Source organism: Lontra canadensis, unplaced genomic scaffold (assembly GCF_010015895.1).
Source record: "Lontra canadensis isolate GAN:19392208 unplaced genomic scaffold, GSC_riverotter_1.0 scaffold7, whole genome shotgun sequence".
Taxonomy (NCBI): Eukaryota; Metazoa; Chordata; class Mammalia; order Carnivora; family Mustelidae; genus Lontra; species Lontra canadensis.
This window is the reverse complement of record NW_022631001.1, coordinates 10,576,902-10,590,800: the sequence shown is the minus strand read 5'-3', so window position 1 is coordinate 10,590,800 and position 13,899 is coordinate 10,576,902. Positions and strand designations below refer to the sequence as shown.

The 13,899-nt window shown below is 38.1% G+C and overlaps 1 protein-coding gene across 3 annotated transcripts in view; it reads left to right on the top strand.

Annotated features, from left to right (window-relative positions):
* The window catches only part of LOC116864964 (glutamate carboxypeptidase 2), a 59,016-nt gene that overhangs the window by 33,716 nt on the left and 11,401 nt on the right, over window positions 1–13,899 (top strand). For all 3 annotated transcript variants that reach the window (XM_032852837.1, XM_032852838.1, XM_032852836.1), the window contains exons 10-13: window positions 1,429–1,548; window positions 3,693–3,775; window positions 8,484–8,547; window positions 13,035–13,102. In XM_032852837.1, coding sequence (XP_032708728.1) covers window positions 1,429–1,548; window positions 3,693–3,775; window positions 8,484–8,547; window positions 13,035–13,102 — 335 coding nt within the window. The remainder of the gene's footprint in view (window positions 1–1,428; window positions 1,549–3,692; window positions 3,776–8,483; window positions 8,548–13,034; window positions 13,103–13,899) is intronic.

Below are 13,899 nucleotides of genomic sequence, written 5' to 3'. Positions count from 1 at the left end.
CAGAGCACAGCAGTTCTTCGCCCTCAGGGAACTTACATAAGCATAGAATTCATAAATATGAGGTAATTTTTGTATTGTGATACATGTTGTAAAGAAAAGGGAGTATGGGTCCCTGTTGGCTAGATGCCCAAGGTTAGTTAATATTAAACTGTGCATGCTTCAAGTAGAGGATCAAGGGAGGAAGGGCAGGGAAGAGGTCATTTTGAGGTATTTTCTCAGGGTTTCTGGATTTGTTTACCATGTATTTTGCTTGGGGAAATATCTTCATGATAGCTACAAGCATCTGTATAAAAGATAACACCCTTAGAAAATTAAGGTAAACTTGGGGTGCCTAGGTGGCTCAGTCAGTTAAGCTTCCAACTCTTGATTTTTGGCTTGGGTCCTGATGTCAGGGTCATGAGATCAAGCCCTGCATCAGGCTCCACACTCAGCTTAAGATTCTCTGTCTTCTCTCTCTCTCTCTGCTGCCCAACCCCACTCATGTGTGCTCACTCTCTGAAACACAAAAAAGAAAGAAAATTAAGGAATGAATCCTTTATATAGTTTTATTTTGCACTGAAGTTAATAAGATATATAGACACATGATTTTTACAGAATTTCAGATGAAATTACAGATTAATAAGTTTTATAAAATAGCCTTACTTCATTATGTTTCACTTCCTTAGGAATTAAGGTTATATATTTGTTACCAACAGGCATTAGAGTTAAATCACGTTTTTCTTAGAAGCAGCCAGTGCTTCTTTCAGGGATAAAGAATATTGGTATGCTTTCGGTCAGTACTAAATAACATGTAATGGGCAATTCACTGAATCTTCCTGGGTACCTGTTTTGTGCTGGCTTTGTATTAGGCATGAGGGATGGAGGGATAAAATGAGGACAAGGGTCCATGGGCAAGGAGCCATACATTGAAGTGTGGTAACTGCTTTGTCGGATATGATAGGATTGCTCTGAAAGCTGGATCGTGGGATAATTTCCCTCCCATTTGGAAGCTAGGAAAGAGTCAGAGGAGGAAAATCACTGAGCTGTGCCTTGAAAATTGACCAGAAGGAGTAGGAAATGGAGAACCTACTATGTGGCCCCTGAGTTCTCTTACTCTGAAAATACTGGAAGCAAAGTGATAAGTAGGTAAGAGAGAAGTAATAGAATTATAAAAAGACATGGATAGAATAATTTCTATAATTCTAGACATAACATTACTTCTGTACCTATGATTATTATCATATGTTGAAGTATATCTTTGCTTATCACATTCATATTTTCTTCACACATCAAAATCAGAACAAAATAGTGTATTTATACAAGTCTTCAGGAACCGTGTTATCTTTCTTTGAGTCACGAAAGCTCTGTGTTTGGATGCTCTTGAGTTATTTGCAGTTTGCTCTGTTGTTGACTTGGAATGACAAGTAATTCTGCAATGATGCTTTCTAGACAGATATGTCATTCTTGGAGGTCACCGTGACTCATGGGTGTTTGGTGGCATTGACCCTCAGAGCGGAGCAGCTGTTGTTCATGAAATTGTGAGGAGTTTTGGAACACTGAAGAAAGAAGGTAATATAAACAAAGTAAAAAAGATCAACCTCTCTGAATCTCCGTGTAGTCCTCTGTGAATTGTGTAAAATCACCGCATTCTTACAGGATTGTGTGAAGGGTCACCTGAGAGCATGGATGTAAAGTGTACCACCTTCATAGCATCAGGTCCTTAGAACGGCTTTCAGTAATGAGTGGCTATATATCTCATGTGGGTTAGTTAATTATATTGTTTATTTTTGCTTATTTATAGAATGTTATTTACATTATTGGTATTCATAAAATTATAATCTGAAATAAAGGAGTTCCACTGTTAGGGGTTGCTTCTGACAGCAAAGAAGGCGGAAATGGGTTTCTTCACACGAGAGGACAAACCAAAATAGGTCATAGGCTGAAGTGTCCTGATCAGAGAACTGTGAGTAGAAGTTCCTTGGGCCCTTCTAGCCTCACACGTCAGGTCAGGTGTCCCAAGTGAGGAGATGGAAGCTTTTTCAGAAAAGTACTGGTCTTGCTGCCTAATAGAATTTCTCAGAAGTTTGATGTTTGCCTTTCCACAGCCCCAGCCTTTGTTTGCTCTCCCAAGATTTAGCCTTCTCCTAGCACCGTTGCTCCAATCATTTTAGAATCTTCCTTTGAAAACAAAGATAAGATTGAATTCGAACAGCTGCTTTTGAAAATAAATTACACCCTGAGAGCAGAAAATCCACTCTGTATACTGACCCTGCAAACAAGGATTTGGGGCTGGAAATGTGATCCAGGGTTTTTTAGTAACAATAAAAACAATGGCAAAAATATGTTCAGTTTGCATGGTTCTCATTTCCTCAGAGAACCAGTGTTTTTGTGTGTTCTCAATTTTGAACTCCTAGCAACCATGGAGAAGTTTAGTTATTTCTGTTCTTTTTTCACCAATAAGCTAATTAAGGTTTATAGAATCCAGTTGTATCGCTAGTGTGTGATGTAGCTAGTGTATGGCAGAGTCAGAGAACCAGGGTTTCAAGTCAAATTTCTGGCTACCAGTCTGCAAAGCCATGTTTCTCTTTAAAACAAAATGATAAAGGGCTCTATTCTTTTTTTCCCACACAGCTATCTTGTGTTTAAAGAACATAGAATTATGAAACCTTGAATCTACATAGCTCATAAATTAGCTAGTGCTTAACAGTAGTACAAAAAAAAATGCCATGATTTTGCAATAAGACTCCCCATGGTGAATACAGAACATCGCAATGACAAAAATAGCATGCCCAAAGAATGCAATGATGAGGAATAACAATTCATAGGAAATTTTAATAATATCATGAACAAACTTGACAAAAATAGAACATTGGACTCAGCTGTAGGGATCCATCTTCTTAATAAGCACAAATGAGCTATTTACCAAAATGATGACAAATTCTGGAGCACATATGAAGTGCTGTATTTGTAAACATGACTCCATTCAGTCTTCCCCCAAATCAAGTAGTATCTTCATCTTTACCTTGCTACTTCTGGGGTACAGATGAAGAAAGGGAAACTGAGGAAGCTTGCATAACTTCCCCCTCAGTCCTCCTGCTAGTAAGCAAAAGAACCAAGAATTGAAATCAGATATTTCTTTAACTCCAAGGTCAGTGTTCATAACTCCCAGCCGTATCACTTCCTTGTTGAGTGATGCTGAATTATTGCAGCAGCCACAGACATCGGAACTGCTAACAGAGCTTCTGTTGATGGTTTCTAGCAGAGAATGGAGTGAAATCACACAACCAGCCGACAGTGAACAATTGTTTGTACGATGCCAGAATGTGGAAGAGTTGTAAGGAATTTTTTCTCCATTCCCTCTGCTTTCAGAACACAGACCACATCTAGCACTTTCTTCTTTCTCTCCGGGCAGCTGCAGAGCCAGATGGCTGCCTGTGTATATCCAATCATTATACACCGATTAAAATATTAGGACCTCACAGAATTTTTGATGTGTCTACGTTTTCCCCCTTTTCAGCGCAAATGTGCTTTTTTATTGACAATTCGTCTTTAAAATCTCATGAAAGGAAATTATATAAGTAAAAATTCTCACCAGAGTTCACCTTTCCTAAACAGCCAATGAAGTTATAGTGTTGCTTTTCTGTGGAGTTTTACAATGTCTTGGATATATTATGCATTTTCCCAGCATTTATGTGTCTACACATATATTTTAGGATGGAGACCTAGAAGAACAATTTTGTTTGCAAGCTGGGATGCAGAAGAATTTGGTCTTCTTGGTTCTACCGAGTGGGCAGAGGTTAGTTGATAATTTGCTACAACATAAATTTTCATAATAGTAAAGGAGTTAGGACTTGATTATCAAGGATGTAAAAATAACAAGTAAATTCAATGAGAACATAGTCACTTTTTTCCAAAATCTGAAACAAAACATCCTTGTTTCAAAATAACAATCTCTTTGCATAAAGGAACTGTTTTGTTTGAACTTTTCAAGCCACTAATGCCAGTAGTCAAATGATTACTCTTCACTACCTGGGAGTGTGACAGTAAATTCACTAGAAACCAAACATCAAAATAAAATATCACATTTCTATTGCACTTTCCAAATTAGCTCCTAAAGCTAACCACATTTAAATCCCCCCTTGAGCCTGTACAGTAAGGGATACTTTTCACATTTATGTTCCTTATATGACTGACTCTAAATTAAATCATGGTAAAAATAAGGCAGGAAGTCTCACTGCGGAATATTTGATAGGCCCATTTAGAAGTAATTTTACCTTTACACGGAAGATGTTATACACAAACCCAGTGGTAACCACAGATCAGAAACCGGTAATGGATGTGCAAAAAATAAAGAGACAGGAATTCAAGTATGTCACTAGAGAAAGCCAACAAACCATGGGAGAAGAGAGCCAAGGAAGAAAGGAACAGAGAGGAACTATTAAAACAAGTAACAAAATGGCAATAAGTACATCACTATCAATAATTACTTTGAATGTAAATGGACTAAACATTCCAATCAAAAGGCATTGAGACAGAATGGATAAAAAAGCAAGACCCATATACATGCTGCCTACAAGAGATTCATTTTAGACTTGGATACACATGCAGACTGAAAGTGAAGGGATGGAGAAACATTTATGCAAATAGATGTGAAAGGAAATCTGGGCTAGCAAAACGTACATTGGACAAGGTGGATTTGAAAACAAAGACTGTAACAAAAGACAAAGAAGGACACTATATAATCATAAAAGAAATAATCCAACAAGAAGATGTAACAATTGTGTTTATGCACCCAACAGGGGAGCACTCAAATATGTAAAGCAGTTAACAACAAACATAAAGGAACTAATTGTAATAGTAGGGGACTTTGACACCCTGTTTATATCAACAGATAGATTATGCAAACAGAATCAATAAGGAAATAGAGGCTTTGAATGACACTTTGGACCAGATGGATCTAACAGAATATTCAGAACATTCCATTCTAAAACAGCAGAATACACATTCCTCTCAAGTCTGTAAGGAATATTTTCCAGTATAGATCATATATTATGCCACAAGATAAGCCTTAACAAATTCAAAAAGATTGAAGGCCTCCCATGCATCTTTTCTGACCACAACAATGTGAAACTACAAGTCAACCACAAAATAAATAAATAAATAAATAAATAAATCTGGAAAGAGCACAAACACATGGAGGTTAAATAACATGCTACTAAACAGTGAGTGGGTCAACCAAGAAATGAAAGAGGAAATCAAAAAACACATGGAAACAAATGAAAATGAAAACACAATGGCCCAAATTCTTTGGGATACAGGAAAAGCTGTTCTAAGAGGGAAATTTATAGCAATACATGCCTACCTCAAGAAGCAAGAAAAATCTCAGATAAACAACCTAACCTTACATCTAAAAAAACTAGAAAAAGAAGAAACAAAACCCCAAATCAATAGAAGGAAGGGAACTGTAAAGATTAGAGCAGAAATAAACAAAATAGAAACTAACAACAAAATAAACAAAAAACAATACAACAGATCAATGAAACCAGGAGCTTTTTCTGTGAAAAGATCAACAAAATTGATAAACCTTTAGCTAAACTCACCAAAATAAAAGAGAGGGCTCTAAATAAACAAAATCAGAAATGAAAGAGGAGAAATACCAGCCAACACCTCAGATCTACAGAAGATTAGAAGAGAATATTATGAAAAATTTTATGTGCCAACAAACTGGACAGCCCAGAAGAAATGGATAAATTCTTAGAAACATGTAACTTATATAATTTATCAAAACTGAATCAGGAAGAAATAGAAAATTTGAATAGATCAATTACCAGCAATGAATTTAAATCAGTAATCAAAAAATTCCCAACAAACAAAAGTCCAGGACCAGATGGCTTTACAGGAGATTTCTACCAAAAACTTTAAAAAGAGTTAATACCTATTTTTTCAAACTAATCCATGAAATAGAAACAGAAATAAAGTTTCCAAATTCATTCTATGGGACCAACATTAACCTGATACCAGGACCAGGTAAGTAACACTACACAAAAAGAACTGCAAGCCAATATCTTTGATGAACGTAGATGCAAAAATCCTGAACAAAATATTAGCTAACTGAATCCAATGATACATTAAAAAAAAACATTCACCACAACTAAGTGGGATTTTAAACCTAGGTGGTTCAATATTTGCAAATCAGCTAGTTTGATACATCACATCAGCAAGAGAAAGGATAACCATATACTCATTTCAATAGATGCAGAAAAAGCTTTTGACAAAGTATTACATCCATTTGTGATGAAAACCCTCAACAAAGTAGGTTTAGAGGAAACACACCTCAACATAAAAAGACCATATATGAAAACCCACAGCTGACATCATGCTCAATAATGCCTTTCCTGAGGCAAGGGAAACTAAAAATTAAACTATTGAGATTATATCAAAAACCTGTACAGCGAAGGAAGCAATAAACAGTACTGAAAGACAGGCTACTGTCTTTTGCAAACAACTTACCTGATAAAAGGTTGATATCCAAAACATAAAAAGAACTGAGCAACTCAACACATAAAAACCAATCTGATTAAAAAATGAGCAGAAAACATGAACAGACATTTCCCCAAGAAGATATACAGATAACCAATGGACACAGGAAAAAATGCTCAATGTCACTCATCATCAGGGAAATGGAAATCAGAACCACAATGAGGTATTGCCTCACACTGGTCAAAATGTATAAAATCAAAGACAAAAGTGTTGGCAAGAATGTGGAGAAAAAGGAACCCTTATGAATGGTTGGTGGGAATGCAAACTGATGCAACCACTGTGGAAACCAGTATGGAGGGTCCTCAAAAAATTAAAAAATAGAATTACCATATGATCCAGTAATTCCACTACTCAAATATGAAAAACACTAACTCAAAAAGATATATGCACCTATGTGTTTATGGCAGCATTATTTACAATAGTCAAATTATGGAAGCAGCCCAAGTGTCCATCAATAGATGAATGGATAAAGAAGATGTGAGATCTATATAGATATGTCTAGAATGGAATACTATTCAGCTGTAAAAAAGAATGAAATCTTGCCATTTGCAATAACATGGATGGATCTAGAGAGTATAATGCTAAGCAAAATAAGTTAGAGAAAGATGAATATCGTATATGGAATTCAAGAAACAACCAAGGGGGAAGGGTAGAGAAAGAGACAAACCAAGAAATAGTCTCTTAACTACAGAGAACGAACAGATGGTTATCAGAGGGAGGTGGTGGTGCTGTGAAATAGGTGATGGGGATTAAGAGTACACTTAACCATTATGAGCACTGGGTAGTGTATAGAACTGTTGAATCACTATATGGTACACCTGAAACTAATAACAGTATATGCTAACTGTACTGGATTTAAAATGTAGATGGCATATGTTTAAACTTGCATATATTGTTGGCCTTGTGGACTAGGACCATTAGCTGTACACATATGCAAAGTTAATGTTTACCTCATTAACTGCCAGTCATGGTGTAAAACTTACTTGGATTCTATTATATACTTTAGGAATTGAAGAATCCGCATAAACTTCAACTGTCTTTGTGGGGGTGGGCGGTGGGCGGGGAGGTAGTAATGCTCCTGAAGACAGGAAAGATTTATGGTGGCATCAGAAAGATCCTAAATATTTTGAGGTTTGTCTCTTCCAGATTCACCACCTAGAGCTACAGGTTTTTTTCACTTCTCCTCTTACTGTCCGGACGCTTAGGAAATCACATGTTTTGGAGATTCAAAATCCACCTGATAGCTAAAAAAAAAAGCCGGCAATGCTTTTCCTCAGCATTTTATTGTTGTGCAATGATCAGCTTTGACCAGTAGGTGGTGCCATCCCACAGGAGAACTTCATGCTTCTGAGTATAGTACAGAAATTTCATATATTTTTAACCCATAAATTTGAAATTTGAAATTATTGAATCAGGCAAGATTCTTTTCTTAAATAAAGAAATGTTCGGATGGAGGGGGGGCCAGCCTGAATGGGTCAGTTGGTTAAACATCCCACTCGTGAGCTCAGATCAGGTCTGGATCTCAGGGTTAGAAGTTCAAGCCCAGTTGGGCTCCACAGTGGTTTGAAGCCTACTTTAAAAAATGAGAAAGAGAGAGAGATTGAGAGAGAGATGTTCATGGGAAGATTTCCACTGAGGGGTTTCTTTCTTAGGTCATTCGTGTTTGCTAAGAGAATTTCTTAAAGGATAAACCATGGCATAGTTAAGGAATCAGCTCATTTTCTATTTACCATATTAAGAATATGGGCAAGTTCATCTTAAATTTTAGTTTTAAAAATGTTTTGCTCATTATTTCTTAGAATGGTCTTTATCGGAATTCTCCTAAACAAACTCAATTTTCAGAATCTTATGTATCAATTTTGTGGTCAGCTTACTTCCAAAATCTGCACACAACACAAGTAGATGTATATTGTTTTAGGGGGAGGTCATGGTATGTTTATGGTTTTCTTTCTTCTTTATTATAGGAGAATTCCAGACTCCTTCAGGAACGTGCTGTGGCCTATGTTAATGCTGATTCTTCCATAGAAGGTGAATAACGTTGGTCTCGTAGGAAAAGATGTGATCATGGTAGCAGCCGTCACTTAGTTCATAAATGATGCTCCCGTAAGGAAGGCAAATCCAGTACATGGGGTTAGGGACTCTGCTGCTGGCCGGTCTGGCTGTACACTTGCCTAACAGCAGCTGTGAGCCCAAGAGTGCTAACTGGGGAAAGCAGCCTTCTCTGATTTGCTTCATCTAGCAGATTACCTTGTCTGTGGTAAGGATCATAACTACCTATTAAGTGAATAAATAAATCATAGAACTAAAGATTTCTAGTGAAATGAATAAGTAAATCACAGAACTACAGATTCCTATGGTTTTAGAATGGAGTAACAAAAAAAGTATAATATAAATATAATCCTAGTTTTATCATATCATGCATATAGATTTTAGGAAAAAAATACTGATGTCCAAGTATTTTTTAATTTTTTTTTTCAATTCAGCGAATAGTTATTGAGCGTTTCTCTCTGTAATGCACTTTCCAGTATTTCAAAGGGATCAGAGGTTAGTGTAGAACAGTCTTGCACGAAGGAGTCTGTGGCTCAGCATGAACGATTAATTAGTTTAGCTTTCTAATTATCTGCAGGTACAAGGAAAAAGCCATATGGACACCTGGGTGGCTCACTCCGTTAAACCACTGCCTTTGGCTCAGTGTCTTTGGTTCAGGTGTCTCTCTCTCTTTTAAATAAATGAATAAAATCTTTAAAAAATATTAGTTTAAAAAAACTGCTATAATCAGACTGGTCTGGGTGTTCAGAAGAGAGAATAGTAGCAAGTTCAGGAAAGGCTTGAGTAATGACACTTGAGACTGGCCTTTAAGAATGGATTTGCTTTGGATAAGCAGAGATTCGAATGAAAGGACATTGTTGGGGCTATTCCCAAGATCAAGCAGTCCATTGTCCACTACCCTCCCAGCCAATCATCTTCCTGTTCTTGACTGTGTGCACCTTCCCAGCCAGTGCAGCTGCTGATCCCAGTACTCAGATGACTGCTCAGCACACTCTACCTGCTGAATTCTTACCCTTACAGCCTCCCCTGAACTGTAACTTTTCCAGGGAAGCCCTGTCTTCAGCACTCATCACTGTCGAGGCTACACAACGATTTGCTTTACTAAGGACTTCTATTACTAGGCTGTATTCTTCAGCCAGGAACAGACAGGATGTGGATGACTCGTGGCTTCCTAAAGTCTTGTTAAAGAAACACATGTTTGCCCAGGTGCAGCAAATGAATGAGTCAATGAACGCAGGGTGGACTTTTAGAATCTTCCCTTTAGTGTAGGAGTAAACCTTCCATGTCAGCCGTAATTAAGACATTGCATTTTGCCAGAGGCATGTTGTCATGTACATTTCTAATTTGTCCACCTGTCCAAGTTACATCGTCCCAGACGGAGCTCACGCAGTGCATTTCAGCCATCCTGCCCGGCTTCTCTTACATTCCAGGGAAGGGCATCACCTTCCTTGTGGCACTGCCACTTCCTAGTTATGTTACCTTAGGTTGTGACTCACTTTCTGTGTCTCAGTTTTCTCACCTCTAGATAGAGTTACTGGGCTGCCTGGGTGGCTCGTCAGTTGAGCGTCTGTCTTCAGCTCAGGTCATGAACTCAGGGTCTTGGGATTGAGCCCCAGGTCAGGCTCCCTGCTCACTGGGGAGTCTGCTTCTCCCTCTCCCTTGGCTGCTCCCCCTGCTTGTGCTTTCTCTCTCTCTCTCTTGCTCACTCACTCTCTCAAATAAATAAATAAAATATTTTAAAAAGAAGAAGAAAAACACTTAAAAAAAAAATAAAAAATTGAGTTACCAAGAGCACAGATCTCCAAAGCTCTTATCAGGGCTAAAGCTGTTAATATTTGCTAAACTCCAAGACCTGTGCCTCTCACAGAATTAAAGTTCAAAAATTAATGTATTTGGCACTTTTACCTAACTTAGAAACACATAATCAGATGAAACACTCTTGCTACAAGAGAATAAGAACTTAAACATGTATTTTTCAAAAGTGAATAATGTCCTTATTGCTAGTTCTGTTTGTAAGATTTGATTTTTAATGGTTTTAAATCAGGAATTTGCTGATGATGTCACTCCCTGCCTTGCAATGCTGCATTGTCTCCCCATGATTTTCAGGATCAAGAGCATGTGACACCATGGTACTTGATGACTAGGCCATTTATATCTTACTTTGCTTTATATTTAAATTTTTGTTAAATATTTATTTTTTAAATAAAAAGTGATACATTGGCTTTCTCATGGTAAAATGCAAAATTGATAATTAAAGCAAAAACCTTTACTAATACCACTTTCAAACTCAGCCCTCTCTCCAAAGGTGGTACTGTCCTAAATTTGGGATATTTCCATCACACTGACATTTACGTATAGAACTGAGCTCTACAAACCATCAGTGGTGTTGAAGGTGCTGTCTTAAGTGCTTTACATGGAAACATTTATTCAGTCTAATAATCCTGTTAGGTAGTACTTTATTATCTCCCTTGTATAGAAGAGAAAACCACCAATTCAGAGAGATTAAGTAACTTTCCCAAGGTCACAGAGCTAGTAAAGGATTGAGCTGAGACTTAAATCCAGCTGGTCAACTTTATCCTTCTAACTACTGTATTCTGCTGCCCCTCACTACCTTATACAGGTTTTCATTACATATTACGTACTACGTACTACATGCTATGTGGTTCTGTGTCTTCTCCTTTTCCATTCAACAGCATATTATGGAAAACTTCCCATGCCAGTATATATAGATCTATCCCTTGAAAACAAAAACTTGTACAGTGTTTTCAACAGAGTAATTTATGTCTCAGTTCTCTAGCTGATGGTCAGATGGCTTCAATTTGCTGCAGTAAATATCTTGTTTATTTGCCTGCCTTGCCTTTTTCTATACAAGTGGAGAGTAGAGAGCTACAGTTTCGTGGCTGGATCATGCTACGTGTGCATTACGTGGTAATACTTTGCTGCCACACTTCCTCTCTGACTCTCTGGTTTGCACTTCTACTAGCTCTTAGCGCTTTTAAAAATGGCAGTGGCTGGGGATGCCTGGGTGGCTCTGTCCGTTGAGCATGTGCCTTCAGCTTGGGTCATGATCCCAGGATCCTGGGATCGTGTCCCATCAGGATCCTTGCTCAGCAGGGAGTCTGCTTCCCTCTCTGCTTGCCTTTCCCTGTGCTTGTGTTCTCTCTCTGTCTCTTTCTGACAAATAAAATATTTTAAAAATGAAAAAATTTAAAAAAATTAAAATGGCAGTGGCTAAAATCTGTATATATGTATTCTTCCAGTTGGATTTTAGAACCAGCCTTTCAGGTTCTATGAACAGTTCCGCTGGGGTGTCTACTTATTGTTAAAGCCTCAACTTTTTCTGTCCCCAGACATGGATCTGAAGTTTTGAGATAAGAACTGCTGGCCATTCTCTGAGTACATTGTGTACTATTTTATTTCTGGGTATTTGTATGGGCTGTTCCTTGATGAAGTTGTCTTAACCTCCCCTTCCCCAAGACCCCAACCTGCTTTAGCATCCCCTCCCTGTGCTCCCACAGCTTCTTGGGGGGACCTCTCCTGGCTGTTCACATGATTCTCAAACTCATCAAACAGAATTCCTGAGCAATGGGAACACCACCTCTGCTCTTTATTAAGAAGTAGCTGGAGAGTATCTGCCTTACAAATACATTTTTTAAAAAGATTTTATTTATTCTATTTGAGAGAAAGAGAGCATGTGCGTGTGCACACATCTAAGCTGGGGGGAGAAGCTAGGGGAGAGGGAGAGAGAGAATCTCAAGCAGACTGCTAGCTGAGCATGCGGCCCGATTCAGGTATTGATTCGGGACCCTGGGACCATGACCTGAGCTGAAATCAAGAGTCGGACGCTTTATTGACTGAGCCACCGAGGCACCCCCAAAAATGCGTTTTTGCAACAAATATTTATTGGGTAAATGCTAAAGGCTAGGACTCTGTGCTAAGCCCTGGGGATGGGACCACAATAAAAGAGAACCCCTGCTCCCATGGAACTTCTAGTCTGGTGGGAGGATGGAAAAGAAAAAGGCAAATAGTTAACATGTTTGAGAGATAAACAATGAGAAAAATAAAGCACCATCAGAAAAAAAAAAAAAAAAAGAGTGGCTAGGATAAAGAGAAGAAAGTGTGCTCCTTTAGGTAGGATTTTGGGGGAAACTCTCAGAAAACATGACATTAGACTAGAGTCAGATCAGTGCAGAACACTGTTCCAGGCCAAGGGAACTGTATGTGCAAAGCCCCTAAGCAGTGGAGTAGGCAGAGTGGGAGGTGAAAATCTGGAGCGGCCTCAGGGGTTGTTTCATGCTTGGAAATGAGGGCTGTGATGAGCATGATACCTTTATTAAATAGTAAGTTGGAGAGTTTTTATTGGACTTAGGTTTTAAGAGGATCCTTTTGGATAAAGAATTAGGATTTATCTTTGAATGAAAGAATAAAGTAAATAAAAAAAAAACCACTCTCTCTTTATCTTTAAGGGAACTATACTCTGAGAGTTGATTGTACCCCACTGATGTACAGCTTGGTATACAACCTAACAAAGGAGGTAAAAATAATTATGTATAATTTTAGAAAGTTTGAGTTCTACAAGTGATGTTTTCTTGAGGTACGATTATTATGTCCTATCTTTCTCTTGCATAGCAAATATTACATCTACTAAACTCCAGAGAACATTACATTTAATAAACTGTTTACACATGTTACCCCATCTCTACCAACTACCCTGAAGCAGCCTTGGGGTAGCATTGTGTCTGCCATCCCCATTAGAAATTGAGAAAACTAAGATCAAAAAGCATTAGCTCCCGAGTCACACAACTCGTGCAGTGGCTGAAGTGGGACTTGGTCCTGTGATTTCACTCCTTAATTTAAAAACTGATTTATACTCCTTCATGTGCTGATATCAATTAGCCCAGGACTCAGGAAGAGTTAAAGTTTCAAGGGACTGAGAAGGAGTATGTGTGGAAACACCAACCGCTGACTCCAGGGTCCGGTCGGTTTGGGGCAGAGGCTAGGTGAGACCATGTATCTGCGACAGCGTGTTTCTGAGAATGTGCACCATTCATGTAATTTAAGGTAAATGCTAAGGAAGCTCATCAGTTATATTCTTTTTCTGGCTGGTTCGGTGTCCTACAGGGACATTTGCAAAAACACCACCCTCTAGGTCACCTTTGAAATTACACGATGGTTGACAGTTTGGGGGTTGGTTTTGTTCTATTTTGTTTGGGGAGAGTGATTAATAGCATTTTACATTTGAGTGATAAATGGAAAATTTAGTACTGTATTTCTACACGGTTCTGAATGTGCATTTTTTAGCATAAATGGAGTAGTGCTGTCCCTTATATC